The sequence below is a fragment of the Brienomyrus brachyistius genome, chromosome 15 (assembly GCF_023856365.1).
Source record: "Brienomyrus brachyistius isolate T26 chromosome 15, BBRACH_0.4, whole genome shotgun sequence".
Classification (NCBI taxonomy): Eukaryota; Metazoa; Chordata; class Actinopteri; order Osteoglossiformes; family Mormyridae; genus Brienomyrus; species Brienomyrus brachyistius.
In genome coordinates, this window is record NC_064547.1 from 4,235,797 (window position 1) to 4,263,519 (window position 27,723).

The window sequence follows — 27,723 nt, forward strand, 5'->3', positions numbered from 1 at the left end:
AGGGAGAGGGAGGGGACCACAGAACAGAGGAGAGGTGTCAGAGTGTGAGGCTGCTGGATCAGAGAGAGGGATGAAGATCTCAGTCACTGGCTGAGCTGTTGGGGGCAGCGTGGGGGGTGTGGATCATCGGCACGTGGGTTTCCCAGATTCCTGATGGATTGAGGAGACTGGAACTGAAACAGGGAGACGGAGAGCCAATGAGAGACAGCGTGGAGAGACTGATCACCAAATTAAAAACCAAATTTAAAAACATTCACTGCTCATTTGGGGTTTGGCGTTAGCATTCCGCAGCAGTTCACATTTGCGTCGTGCCCTGGACTGGGTGCATGTAGCCCTTAGGGGTTCCGGGACTCCCTCAGGAGTCCGGGAGTGTTGTAGAGTACTCAGGGAGTGTTGTAGAGTACTCAGGGGTATAGCAGAGAGACCTGGCGCACCGTTCAGCCCGCGCGTGATCAGTGGAAAGCATCGCTGACCTTGAGATAAGTAAAAATTACAACTCAAAAGCCAAGGCCTTGTAAAAATATTTTGGCAATTCTTAAAGTTGGAAATCACATCTGAAGCCCCCCCCCGCCCCCCCCCCTACTATTTGCCATGGTGTTGTTTTTATGAAATTCGAGGCGTTACTGGGATACATCTGAAAAGTTTCACAGCTTTCGGAGGTGGACAGTAAAACTGGCAGAGACGGCATGGAAGCCGGGACTGCATCTGGACACGACCTGCACTTGCGATAAATATCTGCGGGGGGAGGAGAGGTGGACGGGATTGGACCAACAGGCAGTTAACAGGCAGGAGGCGTGAGGGCGGGTGGGGGAAAGGATTCGAAATAGGGATAGTAGTGAAAATGCCGGGTAATACGTGAGGCGTTAAATGCTCGCCCCCGCTGACCTGCCTCAGACAAGGGCCCCCTTTAAACACCACGCTTTGTGGGACCTTTGGAACAGTATCCCATCCCTTTTTACAAGAGTAGGGGGGCTCCTGTGCGGTATGACCAGGCAGGACCGGCCTATCATGGGCGGGGGGGCAGTTGCTAGACTCCCGACCTTTTGTATGTTATTACAGCACCCCCCTCCCCCCCCCTCGAACTAGCAAGGTTCTGGGGACAACCAAATCCTATCCCCCTCCGATCAGCAAGAAAAACAAGCTTTTTGTGTGGGGTAGTGGGGGCACAGCCTTCTGAGGAATGAAATCGTATGCTTTTCTTTGTTGTCGTGTGGTTTTTTTGCACTGTTGTCATGGGTTGCATTCATTTCGGCTCAATTTTGGGCCGGGCCCTCACTTTGGATTCGCGTCCGAGTCCCTCTTGGATGCTAACAAACAGTGACAAAGACAACAGAGGGACAGATCTGGACACGAATGCCTCCCTTGTGGACCTACCGTTTGATTTTTATTTGTTGTGTTGGTCTCCATCTCTCTCTCTCTCTCTCTCTCTCTCTGAAAGGCTCAAATGTGGCACTCCCAAATTGTCAGCGTGGGCCCATGAGAATGGTGGGACGGGGGGTACCGGCTCACTGGGGCAATCATCCAACACCTTGTCATCGGCACCAACTCATTACACACGATAAAAAAAAGTGAACATTCTGGACAGGGGACCGAACATGAGCGCTATCAAACAGCCGGCTGAATTTGCTTTAAGGTCAATTGCCTATGTATTCTCGCATGTTTTGAAAAATGACTCTGCCTTTCTTTGGGCCAGTGGAAGAAGGGGAGGGGGGTGGGATTCTTTTCTTTTTCTTTTTTCTTTTTCTTTTCCTTCTTCACTAATGAAATTTTGGAATGCAACACTCGAGTGAAAGCTGGAGTTCCAGACGGTCCCAGGCAGGCCTGCGATCGGCCTTGTCTCTGCAGAGCTTTTATTTGATTATCATCTGAGTTTGACACAGGTGTGTGTGTGTGTGTGGGGGGGGGGCTTACGGGGGCTGGGAGTACTTTTTCCCCCCAATGCAGATCGGAAAGGCCATTTTGACCCCACCCCCTTTCAGTGATAAAGGCTCAGAAGGTGTGTAGCAGGTGAGGGGGGGGTGTCCAGGTTACAGTCAAGGGTGTGTCAGATTACTCACACAGGCGTGTGCTGGTTCTGCCCGCCCCCCCAGTCTGGCACGCTCACCTTGTTTAGGGAGGCACCTAGTGCTCACAGGCTGGTGCCGCTGGCAGCAGTAGAAAGGCCCCATTGGGCGCAGTGCCACATGGGTCAGGGGGCTGTGGGGATGGGAGAGGCTGACCTGGCAGGTGGAGCGCGACAGGAAAGGAGCGGCGCCCACAAGGTAGAGAGGGATTAGCGGGACGCGGTAATTCTCACGGCAGGGGCTCCGGGGGGGGGGGGGGGCAGTAGAGGGATGACGCCTTGGAGGGGGGCTGATCAAGCCCCGTGCCGTCGGATATGGGGCCGAAAATAGACCGTGAGACACTTCACTAGTAGGGGTGGGCCTCACATGCGATGGGATGTCCTGTCAGTGACTGGCCAGTACTGACCCCCCCACCCTCCCCAGTCACTGCACAGAGGGTGTGAGGGGCACCAGTGAAGGTTTGGAAGGTAACCAGTACATTACAGGGTTTGCAAACTCAGGGGGCGTCCAGAAATGAATCTCTCTTATGCTGGGGTACAAGAATAAGCGGCCGGTGAATAGGGACTGGGTGTGATCCGCCGTCTGAGTTTGAGGTCTTGGACTTCAGAAGAGCATCACAGACCAAAGAGAAACCTGAGAGACTGATGTATGAATAAAAATATATGTGCTATCGATGTCTGAAATAATGCACTACACCCAAGAATTGATTGTATCAAAAAAAAATATTTAAGAAAAGATAAGAAAATGTTTAAAATATAAACTATACAGTTTCTGTTGGCTGCGTTTTGAGTGCCGTGAAACTGAATCCTCAGAGATAACTATCCCTGCTGTCAAAAGGCTGATCGATAACTGACAGCAGCAGTCCTGCTGCCAGGCCAATCAGAGGTCAGTTCCAAGGAGGGGGCGGGACGGCATGATTTAACCCCTCGTGTCAGACACAACTGCTGTGTCGCTTAGGTTGCTGGTTGTGGCACGCCATAAATTCTCCCTAAAGAGGGCTTACTCTCCGCTTTAACGGGCAGCGGAAATTTACGGCCTGCCAGGGTCCAGCGAGCTGTTTTTAGAGGGGCTCTGTCTTCCTGTTTGAGCGCCTTTCTCTTTTGGCCTCCAGGTCGTCGGGGTGGAGCTCAGCCCCCTGTCATGCTCTGATTGGGGAAATGAGCCAAAATGGAAAGTTTTGAAATGCAGAACTACATAAAACCAGCCAGATATTTCATTTGTGTGTGGTCCAGATATTCCTTACCTTGTGGGGACCGAATGTCCCCACAACGTGATGAATACCTGTTTCCTGGTCCCCATAAGGAAAAACTCGATTTTATAAAAATCTGTGACTGCAGTTAAAAAACTGTTTTGTTTGGTTACATATGGTTATGGTTAGGGCTGGGTAGATGTTATGGTTGTCATAGTTAGCATTAGCATTTTTCCCTTAGAAATGGATGAGCGGTCCCCACAAACATATGATTACTATGATTAATCAATCTGTGTGTGTGTGTATGTATGTATCTATTACATTATGGGGACCAAACGTTCCCACAATGTGATAAAAACCTGTTACTTTGACGTTGTGGGGACCTAAAGTCTCATATTTTATTTGGTTACTTATGGTTAAGGTTAGGGCTGGGTAGGAGTTAAGGTCGTCATTGTTGGGAGTAGGGTTTTGCCCATAGGAATGAATGGACGGTCCCCACAAAGATATGAGAACAGGTCTTTGTGTATGTGTGTGTGTCTTCTCCATTGTGGCCAGATACTGCGGCGCCCTCCGCTTCATATTTACAGCGCAGTTGATAATCCAAAGAAACGCAGAGCGAGACGCAGCACAGACTGCTGTTTTGTTCCCTAAAGGACGACCCCTTTCACGTTACCAGGAAGCATTTGCAATCAAAATATAATGGCGCGTTCAGGAATTGCTGAGGACAGCCCAGTCATTTTCATCCGCCCAGATAGCGATGGTGCTAAAATAAGGGTCCTTTGAAACTGACAGTTTCTAATAAGTAGCCGGCCTTGAATCCTTGGCTGCTTCAGAGTCTTCTGGACTGGGGGATTCCAGCCTTTCCATGTCCATGCACTGGTTTATGTTGTACAAAAATGTCACAGACTGGTAAGCCTGGGGAGGGGGGGGGGGGTTTCTGCCGCATCGATTGGCGATTTGATAAGTTTAACTGCTTCCACTGTTTTCCGATGTGAACAGAGCACGCACATGTGAGGGGTTGTAAAAAATATATAGGTTCTTTTTATGAAAACACATAGTATATTTTTGGAAGTTCACCAACCCCTCCACAAAACACCCAGCGTTGCGCGGCCTGCAGGATTACTGGCTGCAGACTGGTACCGGTCCGCGGAGCTCGGCCTCAGTACCCCCCAGTCCAGATGGTGAACAAAAGCTCGCTGAGAACGACCAAACCCCTGCAATGGAAACTGCTTGTTTTAAAGTAATTTAATTTTATTACCTACAAGAACTATGTTATAAAAAAATTGCAGTAAAACAACATGGGGAATAATACAGTACAGGATCAGATTTAACCAAATTTCCCCTTTCAGGATTGAGCAGGTTCCTCTGTAAGTGTCACTGAAGGTCAGCCTGTCCCTGCTTCCCCCTGCTGCAGGTTCTGTTTGCGCTGAACCAGACCCTGCTGCAGCATGAGAGCGCCCGGGCGGGCAGCGTGCCGGGTTCCTACACCACCGAGGATCTCATCACCCACTACAACTGCGGTGACCTCAGCTCCATCATCTTCAGCCACGACACCTCGCAGGTCAGAGGTCATGACGCATATCTGTCCCGGCGCCGAGTGGGTCCGCAAGAGCCGCTGCTTCTGCCCTGAGAAACGTGTGCCGCCCTTTCAGCGCACACTGAGCCTATTCATTAACAAAGACCTTTTTCAGTACTTGAATGCTCACCTAGTGCTGCCGGGCATCTTGTTTGCTGAAGCGCTTGATCTGCAGACATTTCTGTTCACGTCTGTTTGAGGTTGAGAAAACTGCTTCCAGAAAAATTGACACTGATGGCCAGCCAATCACCATGTTAGCGCTCTGCATGCGGTAGTGGGTTACTGACCCTGATAGCCAGAGGATGAACGCATTAGCGCTCTACACCTGGCAGTGGGTTACTGACCATGATAGCCAGAGGATGAACGCGTTAGCGCTCTACACCTGGCAGTGGGTTACTGACCCTGACAGCCAATGGATCACCGCATTAGCACTGTACACCCGGCAGTGGGATACTGACCCTGACAGCCAATGGATCACTGCGTTAGCGCTCAACACCCAGCAGTGGGATACTGACCCTGACAGCCAATGGATCACCACATTAGCACTGTACACCAGGCAGTGGGATACTGACCCTGACAGCCAATGGATCACCACATTATCACTGTATACCCGGCAGTGGGATACTGACCCTGACAGCCAATGGATCACTGTGTTAGCGCTCAACACCCAGCAGTGGGTTACTGACCCTGTTAGCCAGAGGATAACGGCATTAGCGCTCTATACCCGGCAGTGGGTTACTGACCCTGACAGCCAATGGATCACCAGATTAGCACTGTATACCCGGCAGTGGGATACTGACCCTGACAGCCAATGGATCACCGCATTAGCACTGTACACCCGGCAGTGGGATACTGACCCTGATAACCAGAGGATGACCGCATTAGCGCTCTACACCCAACAGTGGGTTACTGACTCTGACGGGCAGCAGATCACCATGTTAGCACTGTACACCCGGCAGTGGGTTACTGACCCTGACAGCCAATGGATCACCGCATTAGCACTGTACACCCGGCAGTGGGATACTGACCCTGACAGCTAGTAGATTGTCGCCATACTGAAGTGTCCCAAAGTAAGCGCTGTAGGGCTGGGGGGGCAGGTGTTTGACAGCATGCAGACTTTAATCTGCACCCTCAGCTTAATCTTCATTACGGCTCCGGCTGGAGAGCCAGTGACACCAGGGGTTAATGGCTTTCAGCAGCAGCCGGTGTACGGGGGGGGCCGGGGCGCAAGAGTAGGGGCTGGCCGGGGGGGGGGCGGTCGCTTTGTGTCGCTTTAGATTTCCTGGACAGAGTGCAGTTGATAGGCCTTCCTATGATAAGGTATCTGCCTGTGGTCCACCTTGCCCCCCCCACCCCACCTCCCTGCATTCACTCTTTCTTCTTCTGCATTTTTTATTTTATTTTTTTCTTTACAAAAAGCTTTTCCTAGCACCTGCCATAAATCACCAGCCCCGGGTACAGATAAGCAGGGGGGGTGCTTCACGTGGGGCGGGGCGTGAAGACAAGAAGAGAGGAACATGCAGTGAAATGCACATTGGAAGTAGCTGGGGAGAGAGACCAAGAGAGAGAGAGAGCAACCGAGATAGAGAGAGAGAGGGAGGAACCAAGACAGAGAGAGAGAACGCGTGACCCTGGATCATAACCGCTTTCCCGCACCCCCTCCATCAGCGTAACACAGCATGGACAAGCCGGCAGGTCCTGCCACACGGCAGAAGGCTCGCCTGAGCTGCGTAAGGGGAAACAGAAGGCTGCGGAATTTCCCAGGGCCAGTGATTTAATGGTTTAATGGTTTATTTGTTTATTCCACGAATGTTCTGAAATTTCGGACTATTTCTGATGTCATGTTAAACAGCTGGACTTCAGCTGTTGTAGAAAAATAAGCAATATAACAGGGTCACATTTTTCCAACTTCAGATACATTTTATTAATTCCAGTTTATACTGCCTGATATTAGCAGATGTAGGATCCACATTAAATATCAGAAAACAGGCTTCCAATAAAGTATATAAACCCCCGATTTCACTGTAGCTGTTGCCAGCCGCTCTGTTTTTACTTATGTGGGAACGGCACAGAGACAGAGTATCGGTCGTGTTGCTCTGCTGAAATGACGTAGCTTTTTATTTGCTCATCACTGGTTATTTTCACTCCTTTGGATGACTAAATATGCTGAGCAGAGAATGTCCAGCACCCATGAGGAAGTCGGGATGTATTAATGCAGGGCCTGCGAGCAGAGCCCAGCCAGACTGCCTGCCCTTTTGGTCGCTGACTGATAGCGTGTATCAGTGTTACTATTAAACTGATTTTTCAACTCGCCACTGCACTGTACTTGATATATAAGCGGCCCCTTGGGACTCGGAGCGCGAATGGCTGGATTTCTGAAAAGACGCAATTCCGAATTTCCAGTACTGGTCCTAGCATCGCTGCCGGTGTTGCCCGTTCTGAGGCAACGTGGAATTGGAGGTTGAAATATTAATAGGACACCAGCAGGATCACTCCAACATACCTAATGGTGACTCGATACACTGTACATTGATCTGCGTAGCTGAGATGCTGGGAAATCACTGTTACTCTGTTTGTGGGTAAGAAAGCACCGGCATCCATCTTCAGACTGCTTACCCATTACAGGAGTGTGGGGGGCCTGTTCCAAGTAAGACAGAGCCGCTGACCAAGTCCACTGTGGGGCCTGTTCCAAGTAAGACAGAGCCGCTGACCAAGTCCACTGCGGGGCCTGTTCCAAGTAAGACAGAGCCACTGACCAAGTCCACTGCGGGGCCTGTTCCAAGTAAGACAGAGCCACTGACCAAGTCCACTGCGGGGCCTGTTCCAAGTAAGACAGAGCCGCTGACCAAGTCCACTGCGGGGCCTGTTCCAAGTAAGACAGAGCCGCTGACCAAGTCCACTGTGGGGCCTGTTCCAAGTAAGACAGAGCCACTGACCAAGTCCACTGCGGGGCCTGTTCCAAGTAAGACAGAGCCACTGACCAAGTCCACTGCGGGGCCTGTTCCAAGTAAGACAGAGCCACTGACCAAGTCCACTGCGGGGCCTGTTCCAAGTAAGACAGAGCCACTGACCAAGTCCACTGCACATGCTCTTGGCTACACGTTTTGAGCGATTTAGATACACCATGTAACTGCAACACAGGGAGAACAGGCCAGATTCAACAGAGGTGTCAAACAACACTTCTACTGACCACAACTAAATATTGTCAATTTAATACTGAATTACACTGAAAGACACTGATATGAGTCTGTATGTCGAGCTTCTGTCATCTACTTCATCATCAGATGACCTCCCTGGTTAGTGCTAGTTAGTTCAGTCTTACTTGTTAGAAGGTCTCTTAACGAAATATTATGGTGAAGCCCTGGTGGGAACTGCTGAGCTTGTTGACACACTTTCTGCGGTTCCTGCGAACACTCCATGCCTGAATAAAAGCCCTACCTTCCCAGAAAACACCCCCCCAGTTCTCTGCAAAGTGAGGTGCACAACTGCCGAAATAAATGCTCTCTTCTCACATTATGTCCCACATGGGTGTGTCAGCCTGTCCACAGCCTGACAGTCAGCTTCGTGCCATTGGATGGTTCCCTCAGAAGACATCACCCCTGTCTCACAACTCGACCTCTGATTGGTCAATTTCAGTTATGGAAAAACAAAACCCTGAATATAATTGTTTCCTGACAAGGACACACTGGCTTACTGTGTCACCACTGCCGGGAATGACGCGGCTCCTTACTCTGAAGCTGGCTGGGAATCAAAGCGCATGCGAGTCGTGAAGTAATTGTGAACTAATATACCAGATGTTAAAAATAACCATTTATGTTATGTTCTTTTCGCCGTAAAGCATATTATTACTGGAGTTGTGTGCTTCTCAAATGTTATGGGAATACATATGTTTACTAAGAGATGTGTTTGAGCTTCAGGTCCTAGTTCTGATTTTTAACAAACATCAGCGTTGTGGACCTGCCTGTCACTTTCCGATTTCTGGATGCTCCCAGGACACTGTGTGGCACCGTTTAAGGCAAGTCTGATTGCAGTGAGGTGATTCATAGGAAAAATGCAGGTTCAGTTCCTAGTTAGGGAGCTAAGTACAGTGGCGATCCCCGACCTGCAGGTGGCACTGTTAGGTGAGCTTTCTTGCAGCCTCGGGGTCCTGGAGCAGCAAGGTGAATGTGGGCCCATACAGCCAGAAGCCTGTGTACTTATGCACCTGCTGCTTGAGCCAGCGCAGTTGATCCCAGCTGTCGACTCCGAGTCCTTGCGGAGTGGGTGGGGGGGGACCCTTGCAGCTGCCCTTTCTAATCTGGGGGTGGGGGGGGGGGAGTTTATGGGGCAAGAATGTAGGGATTCAGAGCATCTGCTAGACGGCTTATTTAGCATTTGACCACCCTCCTGTGCCCCTCCCTAACCCCATCTCATGCTTCTTGACAAATATTTCCCACGGTACAGAAAGTAAGGAACTTGTTACTATCAAATGCTTTGACCCAGCGACCTGAGGGGGAGGTTCTGGGCTTCCTGGCGCAGGTAGAACCAGCCTTAGTCCCAATCGGGACACGTCTAACCCGGCAGGAGAGTTGCTTGAACATACTGGAACCAATCCAAGAGCCCGTTCCAAGGAGGAGAGTGCAAACTGGGGCAATGAGTGTTTGCAGGGATAAATGCGAGTTTCCCTGCCATGTCTCACACCTCAGGCTTTGACAGCAGTGTCAGAGACACCTTCTCCCCCCTATGCCCCCATCCCAGCCCCCAGGTACAGGTATGTGTTGGCTCACATTGACCAGCTGACTGTCATCCCCCCTCTCTCTGCCCCCCCCCTCCCCCCACAGCTACCCCACTTTGTGAACAGCACCTTGCCGGACCATGAACGCAGCACGGCCCAGCAGATCGACAGCTACTTCCGCCGTGAGCTCATCTACAAGCGCAACCAGCGCATGGCACACCGTGTCTCCGCACTCATGCAGCGCAGCCCCACGCAGACCTTCTTCTTCGCCTTTGGGGCGGGTAAGGGGCGGGGCCAGGATGGGGCGGGGTCAGGATGGGGCGGGGCCAGGATGGGGCGGGGCCAGGATGGGGCGGGGCCATGGCAGGGCATCCGGGAAGATGGGAGCGTGTGATCTTGGATTATATGCTGTTCTGCTTTGGTGTCCTGGAGCCACGAGGGTCTCTGAGGACGTCCTGCAGAGCAACGTCCCCAGGAATTCCCACCATGGCCATAAAGATTAACGGGATGTGGTGAAGACGCAGCCTGATCGCGTCGTGACACATGAGGGGGCTGGGGGGGGGGGGGGGGGGGTGCAGACGCTGAACCTGGTCAAGCATCTTCATCTTCTCTGGACGGCTGAATCATGCAAGTGTGTGACCAAATGTTGAGCAGCACACATAGGCTTAGAGTGTGGCTTTAAGTATAATGATAGGACTGAATATGGGCTGTACTCCAGGCCTACCACAATCCTGGCCAGGATAAGTAATCAGAAGATTCGTGGATGGAAGAATGTGGATGAATGATTGTGGGTAAAATGTGGATTGACTATTGTGTGAATGTGGGCAGAGCGTAGACTGAGTGTGGACTGAATGTGGAGTGAATGCAGATTGAGTGCTGAGTGCATGTGGGCAGAATGTGGATTGAGTGCCTTGTGAATGTGGAGAGAATGTGGATTGAGTGCCGTGTGAATGTGGACAGAATGTGGATTGAGTGCCGTGTGAATGTGGAGCGAATGTGGATTGAGTGCCGTGTGAATGCAGTCAGAATGTGGAGCGAATGTGGATTAAATGTTACGTGAATGTGGACAGAATGTGGACTGAAGCAGATCGACTGTCGCATGTATGTGGACTGAGTGTGGAAATCCCTGCAGTATATTTGTCATCAACATGAAAGCGTCACTCCAGTGCTGATACCGCTGCAGTTGTTCGAAAAAAAAAAGAAAGAGTCGTTTGTTTCAATTAGCATTCCTGGGTAATGCTGCTAATGTTTCCTGTAGGGCGCTGTCCCTCCCAAGAGAGCTCTGTGTCTGCGCGTGTGGGGCTGGCTCCTGTGCCCCCCCCATGTGTGCGCACTACACACACTGATTAATTCCCATCAAGAGTGTTCCTTAGTTCTTTGATCCTCTCTGTTGCATTTGGGGAAAAAGTCACTGCAACCATATCCAGCCACATGTGTGTGTGCGTCTCTCAGTGAGTGTGCGTTCATTGCCTTTACACCGTATAAACATAGTTATGCACTTGTAGGTCCAGGATACCTGAACTTTTGTGTGTGTGTTATGCATGTGTGTGCTTGTAAGGTTATGTCTGTGCTCACTAAAATGACTGTGTATATACATAAAAATCCACATGTTTATACGTGCACAGGCGTGGGATGTGTTTGCGTGTCTGCTCATATGGTGTGATGATGTGTATATATAGGCCTTCTAAAACACGTGTGTATGAACACAGGCGGGTCCCAGACGTGTGCAGTTACCACACGCATGTCTGCCGAGGCTATCGACCTAGCGGGGGCAGTGTTGAATCTGAACCGCACCGTGCTGCTTCTAAAGAACGTGTTTACAGAATCCGTTAAGGAAACTTTCAAACAAAAGCATCATTTTTAATTAATTTGTCAGCAGCATACTTCGGAGTGCGTTGAACCCGATGGTGAACTATAATAAATTTTAGGACCACAGGCAGATCCAGCCTTCTGGGAGGTGCGGACAGGGAGCCCGGAATTTGGCCGGACGCTCCTTGGCTTTGGGGGCTTTTCCAGGCCCGTGTCCGAGTCCCGTCTCCAGATGGTGTCGGCACAGTGGACCACGGCACCTTGGCTGATGGAGAAACCCCCACCGACGGCTGGACCTGGCAGCTCTTTTCTGCCATGTTTCCATGGAAACAGCCACATGTAGAGCCCCATGATCGTTGTCCTAGATGGTTCTGTTAAACACTGCAGAAATATCACACATATATGGCATTATGACAGAGGGATGACCAAGCCTGTGTAGACTGGATATAGGTGAAGAAGCTTAAGGAAGAAACGTCTGAAGACGAAATATAAGGAACCTCATCTGGCCAACAGTCTGCATAGAGGACGTCCGGGCAGGTTCTCCAGGTGCAGGTCCTCCATAGACAGGCTCTCAAGGGACAGGTCCTCCATGGACAAGTTCTCCACGGACAGGTTCTCCATAAAGCAGGTCCTCCATGGACAGGTTCTCTAGGGGCAGATCCTCCATAGGCAGGTCCTCCATGGCCAGGTCCTCCATAAAGCAGGTCTTATGTGGACAGGTTCTCTAGGGGCAGATCCTCCATAGGCAGGTTCTGTAGGGGCAGATCCTCCAGGGGCAGGTCCACCAGAGGCAGGTCCTCCATGGACAGGTTCTCTAGGGGCAAAACCTCCAGGGGCAGGTCTTCCAGGGGCAGGTCTTCCATGGGCAGGTCCGCCAGGGGCAGGTCCGCCAGGGGCAGGTTCTCTAGGGGCAAAACCTCCAGGGGCAGGTCTTCCATAGACAGGCTCTCCAGGGACAGGTCCTCCATGGACAGGCTCTCAAGGGACAGGTCCTCCATGGACAAGTTCTCCACGGACAGGTTCTCCATGGACAGGCTCTCAAGGGACAGGTCCTCCATGGACAAGTTCTCCACGGACAGGTTCTCCATGAAGCAGGTCCTCCATGGACAGGTTCTCTAGGGGCAGATCCTCCATAGGCAGGTCCTCCATGGCCAGGTCCTCCATAAAGCAGGTCTTATGTGGACAGGATCTCTAGGGGCAGATCCTCCATAGGCAGGTTCTGTAGGGGCAGATCCTCCAGGGGCAGGTCTTCCATGGGCAGGTCCGCCAGGGGCAGGTATCACACCCTTCCCTTGGTACTAGCTGCTCATTTAGGGCTATCGGTGTTTATAATGCCCCCCCTCCCAGTCTCCAAATCTCGGATATGGAGCTCAGAGAAAAGGAGGAAAAGAAAAACAATGTCTGAAGGAGAAGAAGAATAAACAGGCACCAAGTTTCAGGCGTCTAAAGTTACTTGGTTCGTTCCACACATTTTCCAAGGGCTGTGTGTATAAAGTACTTTGGGCAGGCCATCCATCTGAGCTGTGCCCCCCCCAGCCCCGCCGAACATACCCCCCCCCCATCAGCCCTCCTCTCCCAGTCCCCCCAGACCCTCTGAGGTGACATGGCACTCCCTGCCAGGGGCTCTGGGTAGTAACACAACATTTTTCAGTTTTATGCCCGAGTTGTTTTTGAAAACATGGCAGGAGGAGAGTCATAACAAGGGGGGAAGTTAATAAATACGAGCAATGATGTGATGGATTTTACTCTCTCTGGTGCCCCCTGCAGGGCAGGAATTTTACACTGATAAAGGTGGTCTGCTGGGAGGCTGGCCCACAGATTTCAGAGGACAGCTTTACGCCTGACTTACACTGGACGCAGCGGGGAGGCCACTATCCAAATAATTAGCTCAATAAAGCAAAGCTGAGGCAGATGGAGAAGCAGAGTACCCTGGATTTCCCCAGTCCTGATTTAGGGTCTTCTGGGTAATGGTTCCCTCACTAATCCATAACAGGCAGGGAGGTCTGATGTAAATCCGGGCTGCAGCCACGCTGACCCTGCAGACGACATGCTGACTATCGATCCCCCGTCATGGCTCACCGCTCCCTGATTGATGCCTTTTCGTTATTCGGGCAAATGGCGCAGCACTAACACCTCCACTTATATGCCATTACACTCCTCATTGAACGCATAGACAGCTGGCTAAACGACAGTGTCTCTTTCAGAGGGATGAACAGGCCTGTTCTCACACACACACACACACACACACACCAGCAGTGGAAGAACTTTTTCTAGCATTTTAATTTTTTTTTTACAGTGACACACAGTCACACAGAGACACACACAGATAGGCAAAAACACACACAGACACACACAGACAAGTACAGACAGGCACAGCCCGACAGAGAGGCACAGACAGGCACAGACAGGCATAGCCAGACATAGAGGCACAGACAGGCACAGCCCGACAGAGAGGCACAAACAGGCACAGCCCGACAGAGAGGCACAGACAGGCACAGCCCGACAGAGAGGTACAGACATTGCACAGACCGGCATAGCCACACAGAGAGGCACAGACAGTGCACAGACCAGCATAGCCACACAGAGAGGCACAGACAGGCACAGCCCGAGAGATAGGCAGAGACATTGCACAGACCGGAATAGCCAGACAGAGAGGCACAGACAGGCAGACACACACAGACAGGCAAAAACACACACAGACAGACACAGACAAGTACAGACAGGCACAGCCCGACAGAGAGGCACAGACAGTGCACAGACCGGCATAGCCAGACAGAGAGGCACAGACAGGCACAGTCCGACAGAGAGGCACAGAGAGGCACAGCCCGACAGAGAGGCACAGACAGGCACAGCCCGACAGAGAGGCACAGACAGGCACAGCCCGACAGAGAGGCACAGACAGGTACAGGCTGACAGAGGCACAGACAGGTACAGGCCGACAGAGAGGCACAGACATTGCACAGACCGGCATAGCCAGACAGAGAGGCACAGACAGGCACAGCCCGACAGAGAGGTACAGACATTGCACAGACCGGCATAGCCAGACAGAGAGGCACAGACAGGCAGACACACACAGACAGGTATAGAGAGACAGACAGAGACAGAGTGCTTCAGACACGCACACAGACAGGAACAGACACGCTCTCCTCCCTCATTAGCACCCCTGAGCTGGCCGGGACCTCCGTGCTGCGGCATCCTGCCGCCATTCCCCGGCTTCTCGGTGCCACCCCTCTTTATTAAAAACATCCCCTGGAATTTCCTGCAGCCACTGCATCCCAGCCACCGGTGGAGCGAAGCATGCAGCGAGCCAAGGGCCGTGCGTGAGGGTGTGTGTGAGAGCCGCACGATGGCAGGAGCCCTGGGGAGGCAGTAGGAGTGACGCCCTGATGATAACCATCCTGATTTTTTACCCGTTTAATATAAATGCTGCTTTATTATATACTGTGTTTTGGCCCTGCTGATTTGTCTTGAGGGGAAAATATGAGCGGGGGCATTTTCCGGAGGTTTCTCCACATATGCCGAGCAGTTGTGTTGTGCGTGCGGTGTTAGTGAGGCACCCTCCCTGACGGCCGCCAGGCTGACGGGGGCCGAGACCTCCTCTCTCTGCCCTGCTCCAGCGCCCCTCCCTTCCCCCTGCGCCCCTGTCCCCTTACTTCTTTATCGATCATGTCTCCCCCAACCCCCCCGATCCAATCTCAACCTTCCCTAGAGGATGTGGAATCGGAGGGGTGTCCTCCTGTTTTTATGGGGGGGGGGTGTTGTATGTGTACATTTTTCAGATGCATATGTGAGCATGATGTGGACTCGCACCCCCCCCACGCCTGCGAGCCTGACACTGTGCAGAACCCCCCCCCCCCCACCCATGTTTTTTTTTCCCTGCTCCTCTGGCTCACATGACCTCGCACTTGTGCACACATGGCAACTGCTGCCTAATATTTGTAGCCCATAATTTCTGAATTATATCTGAAGAGGTGCGACACTCTAACTTAATCTTGTCAGAGCCAATTTCCTGACGGATTCCAGGTGCCCCTTTCTGTCTTGCTCTGTCCGTGCCCTGGAAATTGTCCTTGGAGGTTATATCATCATTAGTCATGAATAGTGTTGTTGCTGCTCTGCCCCCGGTGGTAGCAGTAGGGGTAACATTCACAGGAGGTTGCTGCTTTCAGGTCTCCTGGATGTAACCTGCCTTTGGTGAGACAATTAAACCGGTACTGCCTGTGGCTGCAGGGACAAATGGGTGAGGTGTGAAGAGACACTAATGCAGGCTGGTTGCAGTGCAACTGCGGCTACGGTAACAGAACAGTTTCAGGGAGGCCTGTTTGTGCAGGAGGCCTCACTAGGGGGCAGCACACCATGCCAGGTTAATATCTGGGACGCTGTGTTGGTTCTTGGTCCATCACAGGCAGGAAAAGGAAAGGTGGTCTGTTTGTGGTGGGGATGGGGTGGTACTTTCATCAGTCCCAGTGGGGGGTGGCTCTGGATGGAAAGGATGATTTCGTCTGAGGCACTGACAGCGGTGTGACTTTCCAGCACGCAGGGATCCTTCTCCAGAACATCAGCTTCTCTCTACATGCTGCTCTATTCCTTCTCCAGTATGTATTTCGTCTGAGTCAAAACTCATCGTTCGCCACCGTCGTTCCAAGTTTCGGCACCTTGGTACTGTAGCCCCGGTGTGATCGCGCCTCAGGCCTGTGAGCCCCGCCCACAATTCGATAGCCTCGCCACTCGTCGTGTGCTTCATTAATGACGAGAACGGTTTTTCGTTCCAACGCGCTTCACATAAACGTGGGAGGGCCTATCCCAGTGCCTCTGCTTATGCCGTGATTCGACACACGGGACTGGCCGTGATGTGTGGGAGAATTTCAAAGGTGTCATTATTGCAAAAGGGAATGATGTGAAGAGTTTAGCCCAGTGTCTCCCAGTCCAGTGTCTCCCAGTCCAGTGTCTCCCAGTCCAGTGTCTCCCAGTCCAGTCCCTGCTCCACGTTACCAGGAGCTGGTAGGGAGCAAAATCGGGGACCGTCTGTAGGTCCCCAGGGACCGGTCTGGAAAACACTGGTTTAGCTGGTAAATCCAGGTTAATTTAAGATGACTCTTTTCACATTGTTAACTGGGTAGCGCGGCTGCTGGTGAAGGTGGAGAGGGTAGCCGGAACTTCACGCATAAGGACGTACCAGGAGGGAGGCTGGGAGTACATGGTTACCTTGGAATACCGGCTGAGATTAAAATTTCACTGAAACAGTTGAGCTTTGAGAAAAAGTGTCCAGTGAAACTGAACAAATGAAACAGGTCTGGATGCTGTTCAACTGAATAGTTAATTCAATATTAGTTCGAACACAGGAACTTGTGGTCATAGGTGGAAATTAGTGGGAGAACATGTTAAACTGGAACTACATAGCGTGTAGTTAGTGTATGGAATAGTCCTCCTGTTAGTGCAGTGCAGTGGTTCTCAAACTCGGTCCTCAGGTACTGAATTAAATATTCCGTAACTACAAAGGAAATGGAGGAACTGCTACTGATTTCAGTCCAGTAAAGGTGGGTAGTTCAGGTTCAGAAAGTAAAAATCCAGACTAAGATTCTGTTTCAACCAGCTAGTTCAGTATAAATGGTCATAGTTACAGAGTACTGGTTGAAACTGGTTGAAACAAAATCTTGGTCTGGATTTTTACTGGCACTAATATTAATATGAAACAGCTGGATGAGTCTTTCAATCAAAGAATAAACCAGTCAAAGCACAAGAGGAACTGAACCAATTAGCCAAGCACAGGAACCTTTCAGGTTTAAAGTAGTTTTTAAAACATGAAGTAACTTAGTCTCCCCCTTGACATGCATCATGTGATCACCCTACTGCTTATACTCCCATAATGCACCTGGCTTCAGGCACAACTCCATCATAACATAGTAAGGCTCTTACTGTGTAGTCAGGGAAGGCTCCGGTCTGCTGAGTGACTCATTAAAGTGTCGTGTAATCGACAGCAGAAGCAAAGCACAAAGGAGGAGAGGGAAAAAAGCACCGATTAAATGTGGTAGAAGAGATTGATAAAATGAGTGAGAACATATTTTACACAGGTAGGGCATGATGAAGATGGAATCAAAGAGGCGCTGGAGTGAATAATATGACAGATGTGAGCTGAGTGCCTGCTCTGTACATATAAGGCAGGTCTAATGTGAGCCTCTCCGAGGACTTTCTGTTGGACCGCCGGGCAGAAGGACATGTGGAGTTAAAGCGTCAGCTGTCAAGAACGAAACCAAACAGCGGGTGCAATTTTCACTAAACGTTTTAACGTGTCACAGGCCTGACCCCCCCCCCCCCCCCCAACCCCTGCACTTCCCCCCCCACCTCCCTTCTGGGACAGTTATACACAGCAGTGGTGCCCCGGCCAGTCAAACAAGGCATGAGCAAACGGACAGTCTAAATATTTAAAGTGACAGAGGTAACGGTAAATGTTCCTGCAGAAAACCATTCATGTCGGTTGTCAGGGGTCCTCGGGGGGGGGGCGACCCTCACAGGATAGGCCTGCAGAGGATCTCAGAGTCCTGTAGCAGCACTTCTGACCCGCCCCTCCCCACTGCCGGGACTAATATCCTCACGCACTCAGAGCGGTACCTCTTGTTGGGGGGGGTGGTCCCTGCTCGGATCCTATTAATGTGCTAATGAAAGCAGACAGGAACAGCGAAAGGCCTGGGATTTCCTGACCCCACGCGAGACCCGCACTCTTTTCGATGTCCAGGCCGGATTAAGCGGATACACGATCCCAGGTGCCGGAGCGCTGGGCCCGGATCGCGACCCGGAAATGACTGGGCTTGTCGTTGTATTATGGGCCCGGAGCGTTACGTGCTTTTTGATCAGCATCCTGACCACACAGCACTGCCGGTTAGCTGCTGCCGTCTGCTAATGATACCCTGGGCTCGTCTCCTGGAGTGCGGGTGAGGAGCTGGGATTGGCTGGGGGCCTCGTCAGCGTGTCACACCGAACCGGTAGCCGAGAGGACCCTGTAATTATGGTGAGGAATGCGTGCTTCCCTGGCATAATCTGCGCGAATCCCATGTCTCACATCTCACCACACAGGGTCTTCTGTTTGTTTGTAGCATAGCAACAGCACCAGGCTCCTCTGTCATTCCATGCATCCCACCTCCTGCTGTCCTTTCAAGCGCCTTTTTTAGCAGTGACCACCAGGGGCCACTAAAGTGCTCGGCCACATCATTCTTTTCCTACTGCATCCTTCCTCTGAGACTTGGCCGACTACATGGAGAGGAGGGTGAGAAAGGGCGGGGCGGAGGGATGCCGGGTGACGTCAGGGTGTTACTGGGGGGGCTTTTCCCCGTGGGGTGGCCAGGGCAGTGCCTGACCGACACGTCATTTCCAATGAGCCTCAAACAGTTCAAATGGTTCCTAAAAGTCAGGGGTCCTGTTAAAACTTGCTAAAAGCTTCGCGACATTATGTTACAGTGAGCCGCCGGAGGCCTGCCAGGGAGAGACGGCCACTCTCCCTAGCAGGCCTCTGCGAAATGGAGGCCGTCGGGGAGCGCTGGACTGGCCTCCTGTGAAAAGCGAGGAGGAGGAAAAGAGCCTGTTATGTTACCACAAGCCTACACCAGACTCCCGGACAAGCTCGGGGGGTGGGGGGTGAAGACAGCCATCCCAAAGTCAGGCAGAAAGGAGGCCCTGCAGTTTCCACAGGGCTGCACTTATCCGCTGGGCTGCCAGCGCCCTGCCTGCAGCTGGTATACGGGCAGCTGCACGTCGATCGCGGACACAAGGCAGACGAGACGCACCTCAGACTCACAGCCGCATGCCAGCGGGCAGCCGGCGCCAAAACCCGCCTGATTTCACAACGTCCGTGCGAGACGAGCCCGTATGCTCAGTGCGTAGCGGGCTGGGCTACACTCTTATGAACAACTGTTCATTCTTAATTCTATATTTCCAATGTTTTACTATAACAATTTTGGATGCTGAGAGGAAAATGCTAAAATAGCTACAAATCACTAAAACACCTATTTTAGGAGATAGGATATCTTGTTAGGTCACTTATGATGTAAATGACCCTAGAAACACTTAGTCATCGTGTAGCATATATTTCCAGCTAACTGTGGTGTGAAAGTCAACACGGAGTACGAAGGTATCTCACTAATTGGCCCGTTGGCTCACCAACAGTGAGTTTCATTGGCTAAGATTCTTACGCTTGGGAGTAGCAGGAGTTTCCGTTTCGGCTTCAGCCCTGATGTGACAGGTGGGTTAGAGGGGCTCGCTTAGCTGACCGCACGGCCCCCGGCGCCTCAAACCGCCAGCTAAGCACTTTCCCCGCCGCCGCCGGCAGCTCGACCAATCGCCCAGAATGCCCTGCTTTATTTTGCTGCCCTTGACTGCGGTGGATTGGTGTATGTGTACAGAAGAGCGTTACGAATAAATTATTAGGGGAATAAATTTGTTGGGGGGGTGCTGGGGGGGGCAGCACTGAGTGGGGGCCGGCGGTCAATGTGAGGGGATTTCAGGCAGCTGCTGGATTCGCTGACTGGCACTGCCCCCCCGAGGGCTGCCAGGTCAAGCCCCTCAATAGGGCGCCTGTTCTCTACCTGGCCCCACCCCCACGCTGCCAGGGGTTTGGGACGTAGGTGCGAGAGGAACGGCGGGGGACTCACCTTCTGCTTTTCTGATCTGCCCGACACCTCCGCCCCTGTCCTCCTGAGCTGTTGCTGTAACGATGAAGATATGATGATGTAAGATGGTCCAGAGTACTTACAGTGCATCATTTATAAGGTTCTGGGGGGGGGGGGGGGGCGGCATTAACGGTTACTGCGGGGATGAGTGACGCAGAGAATGACGGGGATTCTGTTGGAAATAGAAAGCCTTTCATGGGCGTCCACTGAGACCTCGTGTTTGATGTGCTTCTGCCGTGTGTGTGGATTAGCTTTAAATTACATTGTGGGGACCAAATGTCCCCCACAATATAATAAAAACCTGGGCTAGTATTCATAAACTTGCCAATTTACGAAAAAGCTCCTACAGGTGTGTCAGTTCTAAATGTAGTTTTTCTGACGAAGAGCAAATCACAAAGCCCCTTAACGCTAAAACTAGCACCTAAGTCTGAGAAACCTAAAAATAGGGGAGAGGCCTCTTAAGTCACTGAGAGCAACTCGCAAAAAAGAGCTTCACAACGTCATGGAAACATTAAACGGACACTGAATTACTTGAAGGACACAAGGACACTCCCTCAGCTGGGAGGGAATAAGGATCATTGTGGTGCCGGTGAGGGATGCAGTAACATCTCCAACAAACCAAATCAACCCGATCATATACAGTGGGAAACACTTACAATACAGTGATCATTATAACCAATTTTTTTTCTTTTACTTTGTCTCAGGCAGATAACCACCTAATTGACATTTATATAGCCTATTTATTACATGAATATAAGGTAATAAAAGGTAATATAATTTGAATTATATAGACATGCTCAAAATACCGTACAGCGGTTTCAGGCGCTTTTCAAATTACTGAACTGTGTATAATTCAAATACGCTATTGGCTCACATTTGGCGGTTTATCATAACCTTTGATGAGTCTATATTTGTCATTAAGAGCAAATGACTTTCATTTTCTCATCATGTTTTCTGTGCACACAACACTAGCCTCAGGTAGCTAGCCAGAAGCAGACAGTTACCGCCAGGCAAAATAGACAAGTACTTTTGTTTTGACATTGTGGAGACCTAAAAATGTCCCGTATTTAGTTTGGTTACTTATGGTTAAGGTTAGGGCTGGGTGGGGGTTAAGGTCGTCACATTGGGATTAGAGTTTTCCCCATAGAAATGAAAGGTGAGTCCCCACAAAGATATAACTACACATCTGTGTGTGACCTGCAGCACACGTCATACGCGTAGCACCCAGCAGCTGGAGGTGCACGCTGTCCCGTCACCCTCCATTCACCCTCCCTGCTGCTCTCCAAGTCACTGTGGCCCAGTGAATTAGAACCTGTACCTCTGATCAGAAGGTTTTTGGGTCAAAACCCCCTGGTTGGCAGCATGATTTCGCTGCACTTTCTCCAGAGATTGGCTGACCCCGGTTTCTCAACTGTATGTCACTTTTGCTAAAAGCGTCTGCCAAGCAAACGATCCCCATGTCTGCCGCTTGACCTGCTGTGTTTCTCCTCCATTCGCTGTCAGGCCACTTCCTGGGGAACCACAGCGTGCTGGACATACTGCGACAGGAAGGCTACGAGGTGGAACACACGGCACCAGGACAGCCAATCACAGAGTGAGTTGTGACTTCCACATGTGCTCAAATCGACCAATGAGCATACAGGACCCAACGCCATCACTCTCTGGCCACCGGGGAGTGCTCAATGTGATTCATCTGGCTCCGAGTCTGACTGTTGCGCTGTGAGACTCCGGCTTGATGCAGATGAAAATTACAGAACCATGATAAATGAAACTGTAGTGTTTGATTTTCGCCAAGTGCCCCCTTGGGGGGATTATCTGCAGGCTGCTGTTGTCAGGTGGGTCGACACTTTAGATGCGGTTTCCAAGTCAGACCTCATGTCAGAAATCCCCCTCGGCCTGCAGGACAGACGACCCCCTGAAGACTTTGGGCTAAAGTATTTAAACACACCCTCTTTTGCGAAAGAGCGGACCAGTAGTGTTACCTGGAGCTATCAGGGGGCTCGATGCTTGACCCCTACATAAACACCGCCGTTAGCCATTACCACCCCGTGGAGAAAATGCTGTAGACTTAATTAGGGGAGGCGGGTAACAGTGCACTGCAGTCTCGCCTCTCTTTTGTGTCTCTCACCGCTAATTACCATTGTCGCTAATTCATCCGGGCTCCCGGGGGTCTTTGTGGGAAAAACCAGTAGGTGGTTTGAGGTAACGCAGGACGGCCCATTGTTCCCGGGATGGCAGAGTGCCGACACCGCGACCGTCTCCGTTAGTGTCCGTCTCCGTTAGTGTCCGTCTCCGTTAGTGTCCGTCTCCGTTAGTGTCCGTCTCTGCGTGGCCTGACCACGTCTCGTGTAAACCTAACGGGGGGGGGGAGTCAAGCTGGTGGAGGATCGCCGGGGGGGCTTAGTCCACATTATTCACAAAGGTGGCACACTGGGTACCGCCGGCCCGAACCCAGCTGGCAGAAACGGGGGTGTTGCACCCCTGCAGGCATTTCCTTCTTCCTGATTGGCTGCACTAGCAGCCAGCCAAGACAAATGATGGATCTCGCATCGCCCCGCGCCATGGTGGCCAGGATTTCACACACCGCAAGGTAAACAGTCACTGCCACATGGCGGCGGTGCTGGGGGGGGGAATGCCAGAGGTCTTTTCCCCATCCTCCCTGCTGCCAGGAAAGCCATTAACGCAGGGGCAGCCAGTGTTGATCTGAACCTGCCCTCACACCCACCCATCTAGATTATGGAACATTCCTCCATCTTGTAAACCCCTTTTGATGGGCTGATGTTGGTGCTAGCCATGTGTCACCACGGCAACATCCTCACATAATCATATGGGCAGCATTCGTGCCCCTGGATGTGGCGTTTGGGTTTACACCGGCACATGCTGGATTTAGCCTGCTCAGACCGCTCTTCGAAAGACAGCTGCATCTATATTATAGCTAATAAGTCACTAATGGCGTCCCTTGGCGTGGTCCTGCCCTCTTGGGGCGTCTCACCAATGGCGTCCCTTGGCGTGGTCCTGCCCTCTTGGGGCGTCTCACCAATGGCGTCCCTTGGCGTGGTCCTGCCCTCTTGGGGCGTCTCACCAATGGCGTCCCTTGGCGTGGTCCTGCCCTCTTGGGGCGTCTCACCAATGGTGTTTCTTGCCGTGGTCTCGCCCTCTTGTGGCATCTCACCAATGGCGTGTCTTGGCGTGGTCCTGCCCTCTTGGGGCGTCTCACCAATGGCGTCCCTTGGCGTGGTCCTGTCCTCTTGGGGCGTCTCACCAATGGCATTTTTTGGCATGGTCGCACCCACTTGGGGCATCTCACCAATGGTGTTTCTTGCCGTGGTCCCGCCCCCTTGGGACGTCTCCAAAGCTCCGCTTCTACAACAATGTTCCCCATTCACTCTGCTCTCCGTTTCCCCAAACTTCTCTGCCTCAGGTATCCAGCCCACTCCGGGGAGGTCACGGCGGGCCCCGGCGTGGAGGGGGACACAGGTGCCACTGACGACCCCCCAGGCTGGGAGAGCGGCTCCCCGGGGCCCGGAGAGGGCCGGGACGGCCTGCCTCAGCTGCTGCTGCCCGACAGCCTGAGCCAGCTGGAGGAGTTCGGGCGGCAGAAACGGCCCAGGAAGCACCAGCACACCCACAGCCGGCCCCGGCTCTTCAGCGACCTGTGGGTCCGAATGGAGGCCAGGTGAGGCCCCGGGGCCCCAGTGGCCCCGCCCATAAAGGCAGGCGAGACAGCAGGACACAGGCCGACAGTCGGATAAGGACGCATTGGGATGGTGACGGGAAGGGGAGGGGGGGGGGGGCGGATAGGGGGCTGGTTTTAATCTCTCAAGGATTTTATGCGGTACCCACAAGCGTGCTGCCTAACTGCAATACTTCCTGTAAACAATCCAGCACACGTCCCATATAAATGCGCAGAATTGTCCGCCACTTTGGAGAAAGACATGACAGCCTAGCGGGAAAGTTAGAATAACAATCTGAGGCAGGACATGAAAACAAACTCCTCTCTGCGTGTCTGTGTTTCATTAAAATCACTGTTCCTATTTGTCCACTTGTCTTTGAGCAGCACCACTCCCCTGGCCAACATCAGGATAACGAACGGCTATGTGACAGTGGAGCCCCCCCTGACGCAGCAGGAGCAGCGTCGCCGGACTGTCGGCACCCCCTGGGAACGTCCTGTCGGCTCGGCCACGCCCCTCGCCCCGCTGAACTTAGCCTCACGTGACACTGGCCACGCCCTCACCTGCCTAATAACCTGCCTGCTTCTACACATGTCATTCACCTCCTGACCCCAAGGGGGAGCCACTCATTTCTAGGTGCTGACTGAATACATTAATGTCAAGCCCAATGATGCCAGAGATCTTTCATACAGACCACTTCCCACCTTAGAAAACCAAAGAAACACCCCAGCTCCGTGCCTGTGGACCGTTCCAGCAGCTTCCTCTCAACACGGATTCAGACTGTAGTACAGAACAGGGCTTTTTCCTACCTTACTTACCTTGCTGAGCAGTTCCTCTCTAATCAGACAGCAATAATAGTGATACTGATAATGACTTTATAAACACACTTATGTAAGGCAAAATGAAGACTGACTTTGTCCCACAAATGCAGTGGCCAAGGAGAAACAGAGCGGTATACTTCAAAAAGACTACAAATCTCTGGAAAGGCATAGCAATAATTAAAAAATATATAATTAATATGGAGAGAGACTGGATTCTAATTTTTTACGTCTACCACTGTAAATAATAATAATAATAAAATAATAATGTAATTCTACTAATGACCGTAACAACTCATTGACGTCTTCTAGAAGCGCCCTGCCTCTGTGGTTTTTGTAAATTGTGCATTTGTTCATAAAGAAATATTGTGTATTTATTCTTTCTCGGAGAGTATATTTTCATGCATTTGTTGATTACATAAAAGAATAAAATATAAACAGAAAAGCTTGAGCATTTTGATCCCAAAAGCCATCGTCTAACCAGGGATCCCCTGACCGGAGCGACCGGCCGCGAGGTGGCGATGAACGCTGGTGCTGCCGGCGCGTGAGGGCCGTGGGGTAGGGGTGCGTGGCTCAGGCATTGCCGTCAAATTTCACAGGACACAATTACGCAGAACGTCGGTGTGTACTGGTATGTACGTATCGTTACATGTCTATACCCGCTTGTAGATACATATAGACACGCAATGCGAGAAACGGCACTTTCAACTTCGCTGTTGAACATCTCCATAATGAATAGTTTTCTTTGTCCTCTCGTAGTTTAATTTTGCTTTTTTCTTTTTAAGTCCTTTTTTACGTTAAATACGTCAAATAGCTCTGAAGTGATCCTATCCTGCCCTCTAGTGGCATATATGAAGCATTGCAAAATTCAAAACAACCCTCCATACCGTGTTTATTCTGAAACGAGCGTTTAACTTAACTGCACATTCTTTTGTATTCAGTCTATAAGTATTATAAATATAGTAGTATATTTTATAGAGATAGTTTGGCTTGAAATATATTACAAATTCTGCAAGGAGAAATGAAGAATCCAGCTCGGCAGCTGTAGGCCTGCTTTCAATGAAAGTTAGACATCACATCTTACTGAAGGGTAAGCTGTCATTCAAAGAAGGCCGCCTCTCAAAGCCCTGACCCACACTCGACTGCATTCAAAGCAGGCGACCATACCTGATGGAGAGGAGACCGAGCTCTATTCAGCTGGGCGGATGAATGGCGTGAATCTGACGCATGTTGACAGCGAAGAGATATCGCTAGATGGCAACGGGAGCACATGTATAGGACTCGTTCGCTAAACGTGCGCGATGCCTTGGCATAGTAAGAGATACACTTATATTAAAGAGAAAATATAACAATAAAATAATAATAATAATAGGACTAATGCCCTATGATTTCATATTTTAAAAGTTTAAACTGTCAGTTAAGCGTCGAGTACAGCGCTGTTGCTAAAACTGTTCCTAATTTAATTCATTACTTTGTTTTTATTTCAACAATTTAGTCCGATTTTCTGAGTACAGTTCTATATTAAAGCAGGTCTTCAAAGTATTTTATATTGTATTAGCCTATCGTTTTCTTTTCTTCTTAGGGTGGGTATTAAATCCTAGTGATTATTATTAAAATAGGGTGTTTGTTTAGGATAGGGACGATAATCTCAGTACTACAATAATATTTTATTCATAATGATATGTTTAAAAATATGGAATGAGATCAGAGAGGCTCTGATGCTGTAACACCGTGTTTTATTAAATTAAAAATCACATTGTCGCCACAGTCAACCCGATTAGTTTGTAGATCCAAAACATGGATAGTTCCCATTAAAATCCTCAGTTAAATTTCGCTTATATATATATATATATATATATATATATATATATATAAATATAAATATAAATATAAATATATATATATATATATATATATATATATATATATATATATATATATAAAACAGCAAACAGCATTTATTCGCAATGATGTCATATTAGAAAGTTTTTCCGGAGGTCTGATACCCCGTTTGGATAGATCCACACCATATTATTTTTAACAAACAGTACATTCTGATATTCATGCGTTTTTCGTTTACAGGCCCGTTTGGTGATCGGCATTAATCTATTTAAAATCCATTTGACTCGAATGATAAATTAAAATGATTTACTAAATTGGTGATTTCACTACTTACAGTTTATATTGTGAAAACTAACAACATACGCCAAGATGTGTAAACAATGTTAATACTGTCGTTATTATGTGCATATTCTAAGAATGTTTGTTTACATTTGTTATAATAATGACGTTGTTTATATTCAGACTGACACTGGAAAATTTGCGGTTTTTTTCCCGCTAAAAGCTGTCCACGGAGAATTCCCCGCGCGTCTCACAGACCAGTCCAACTGGAATAAAAAAAAGTCGGCGCTGTGAAAACAAATCTTGATATTGTGTGCTTTGGCTGGAAATTATTTCTCGCCTAGACTTAGGATACTGTAGTTTTTCCAACGTATTTACACTAAGTAATAATAATGACGCACACATATATAAAAAATTGTGTAACAAGTAATTAACGTAATTAATTCCAAACATCTCCATAATGAATAGTTTTCTTTGTCCTCAGTCTCGTATTTAGTTTTTTGCTTTTTTCTTTTTAAGTCCTTTTTTATGCTTTAAGTCCGTTTCATGCTTAGCAAAGGAGAACACGTTTTAAAACAAACAGCTATTTCGCCCCTTAAGCCACGACAGGACAATGTTTGCTTTTGCTAAAATACCATTTTCCCTGGGCATCGGGGTGTTGTTTGACGGAGTGGGGGTACTGACAGAGTTCAGAGCTGACTGACCCTTTGCTGGGCAGGACAGGGATCTCAGGATGCATATAAATAAAAGATTAGAGCGGAAAATCAATTTCTGGGCAAACTCATTAAAAATGCTTCATCTTCTTAAATGATTCCCCTTTTCCGTTCCTGGCCCCTCTCCCCGCGCCCGCTCCTCTCATCCCCGCTTCTCTGTTGCTCTCCCTCGGCGGTAATTACTTGCGCGGGTCGTTCTCAACCCTTTGATTCGCTTGGTTTCGCAAAATGAAGGTTAAGTTTGTTTAACCGGCGTGGATTTGCCAGCCATGTTAAAGCATATAATGCGCCGGGTTCTCGGTTTTTTCCCCCACCTTCTTTTCCAGATTTCCCCTTGCGAGCCGCTCCGGAGGGAATCCAAGGTTAAGGCTGGCAAAGGCCCAGGGCCCTCG

The 27,723-nt window shown here is 50.3% G+C and overlaps 1 protein-coding gene and 1 long non-coding RNA gene across 3 annotated transcripts in view; one reads left to right on the forward strand and one right to left on the reverse strand.

Annotated features, from left to right (window-relative positions):
• trabd2b (TraB domain containing 2B) overlaps positions 1-24,874 on the forward strand; it is a 48,873-nt gene extending 23,999 nt beyond the window's left edge. For both annotated transcript variants that reach the window (XM_048977287.1, XM_048977288.1), the window contains exons 3-7: positions 4,667-4,813; positions 9,649-9,823; positions 21,512-21,602; positions 23,430-23,684; positions 24,066-24,874. In XM_048977287.1, coding sequence (XP_048833244.1) covers positions 4,667-4,813; positions 9,649-9,823; positions 21,512-21,602; positions 23,430-23,684; positions 24,066-24,288 — 891 coding nt within the window. In that variant the 3' untranslated portion in view covers positions 24,289-24,874. The remainder of the gene's footprint in view (positions 1-4,666; positions 4,814-9,648; positions 9,824-21,511; positions 21,603-23,429; positions 23,685-24,065) is intronic.
• On the reverse strand, positions 1-27,723 carry LOC125709144 (uncharacterized). Its single transcript, XR_007382621.1, has 3 exons — positions 27,646-27,723; positions 19,991-20,044; positions 1-173 (listed from the first exon to the last, which is right to left on the reverse strand). It is a non-coding gene; the product is annotated as an uncharacterized LOC125709144 (long non-coding RNA).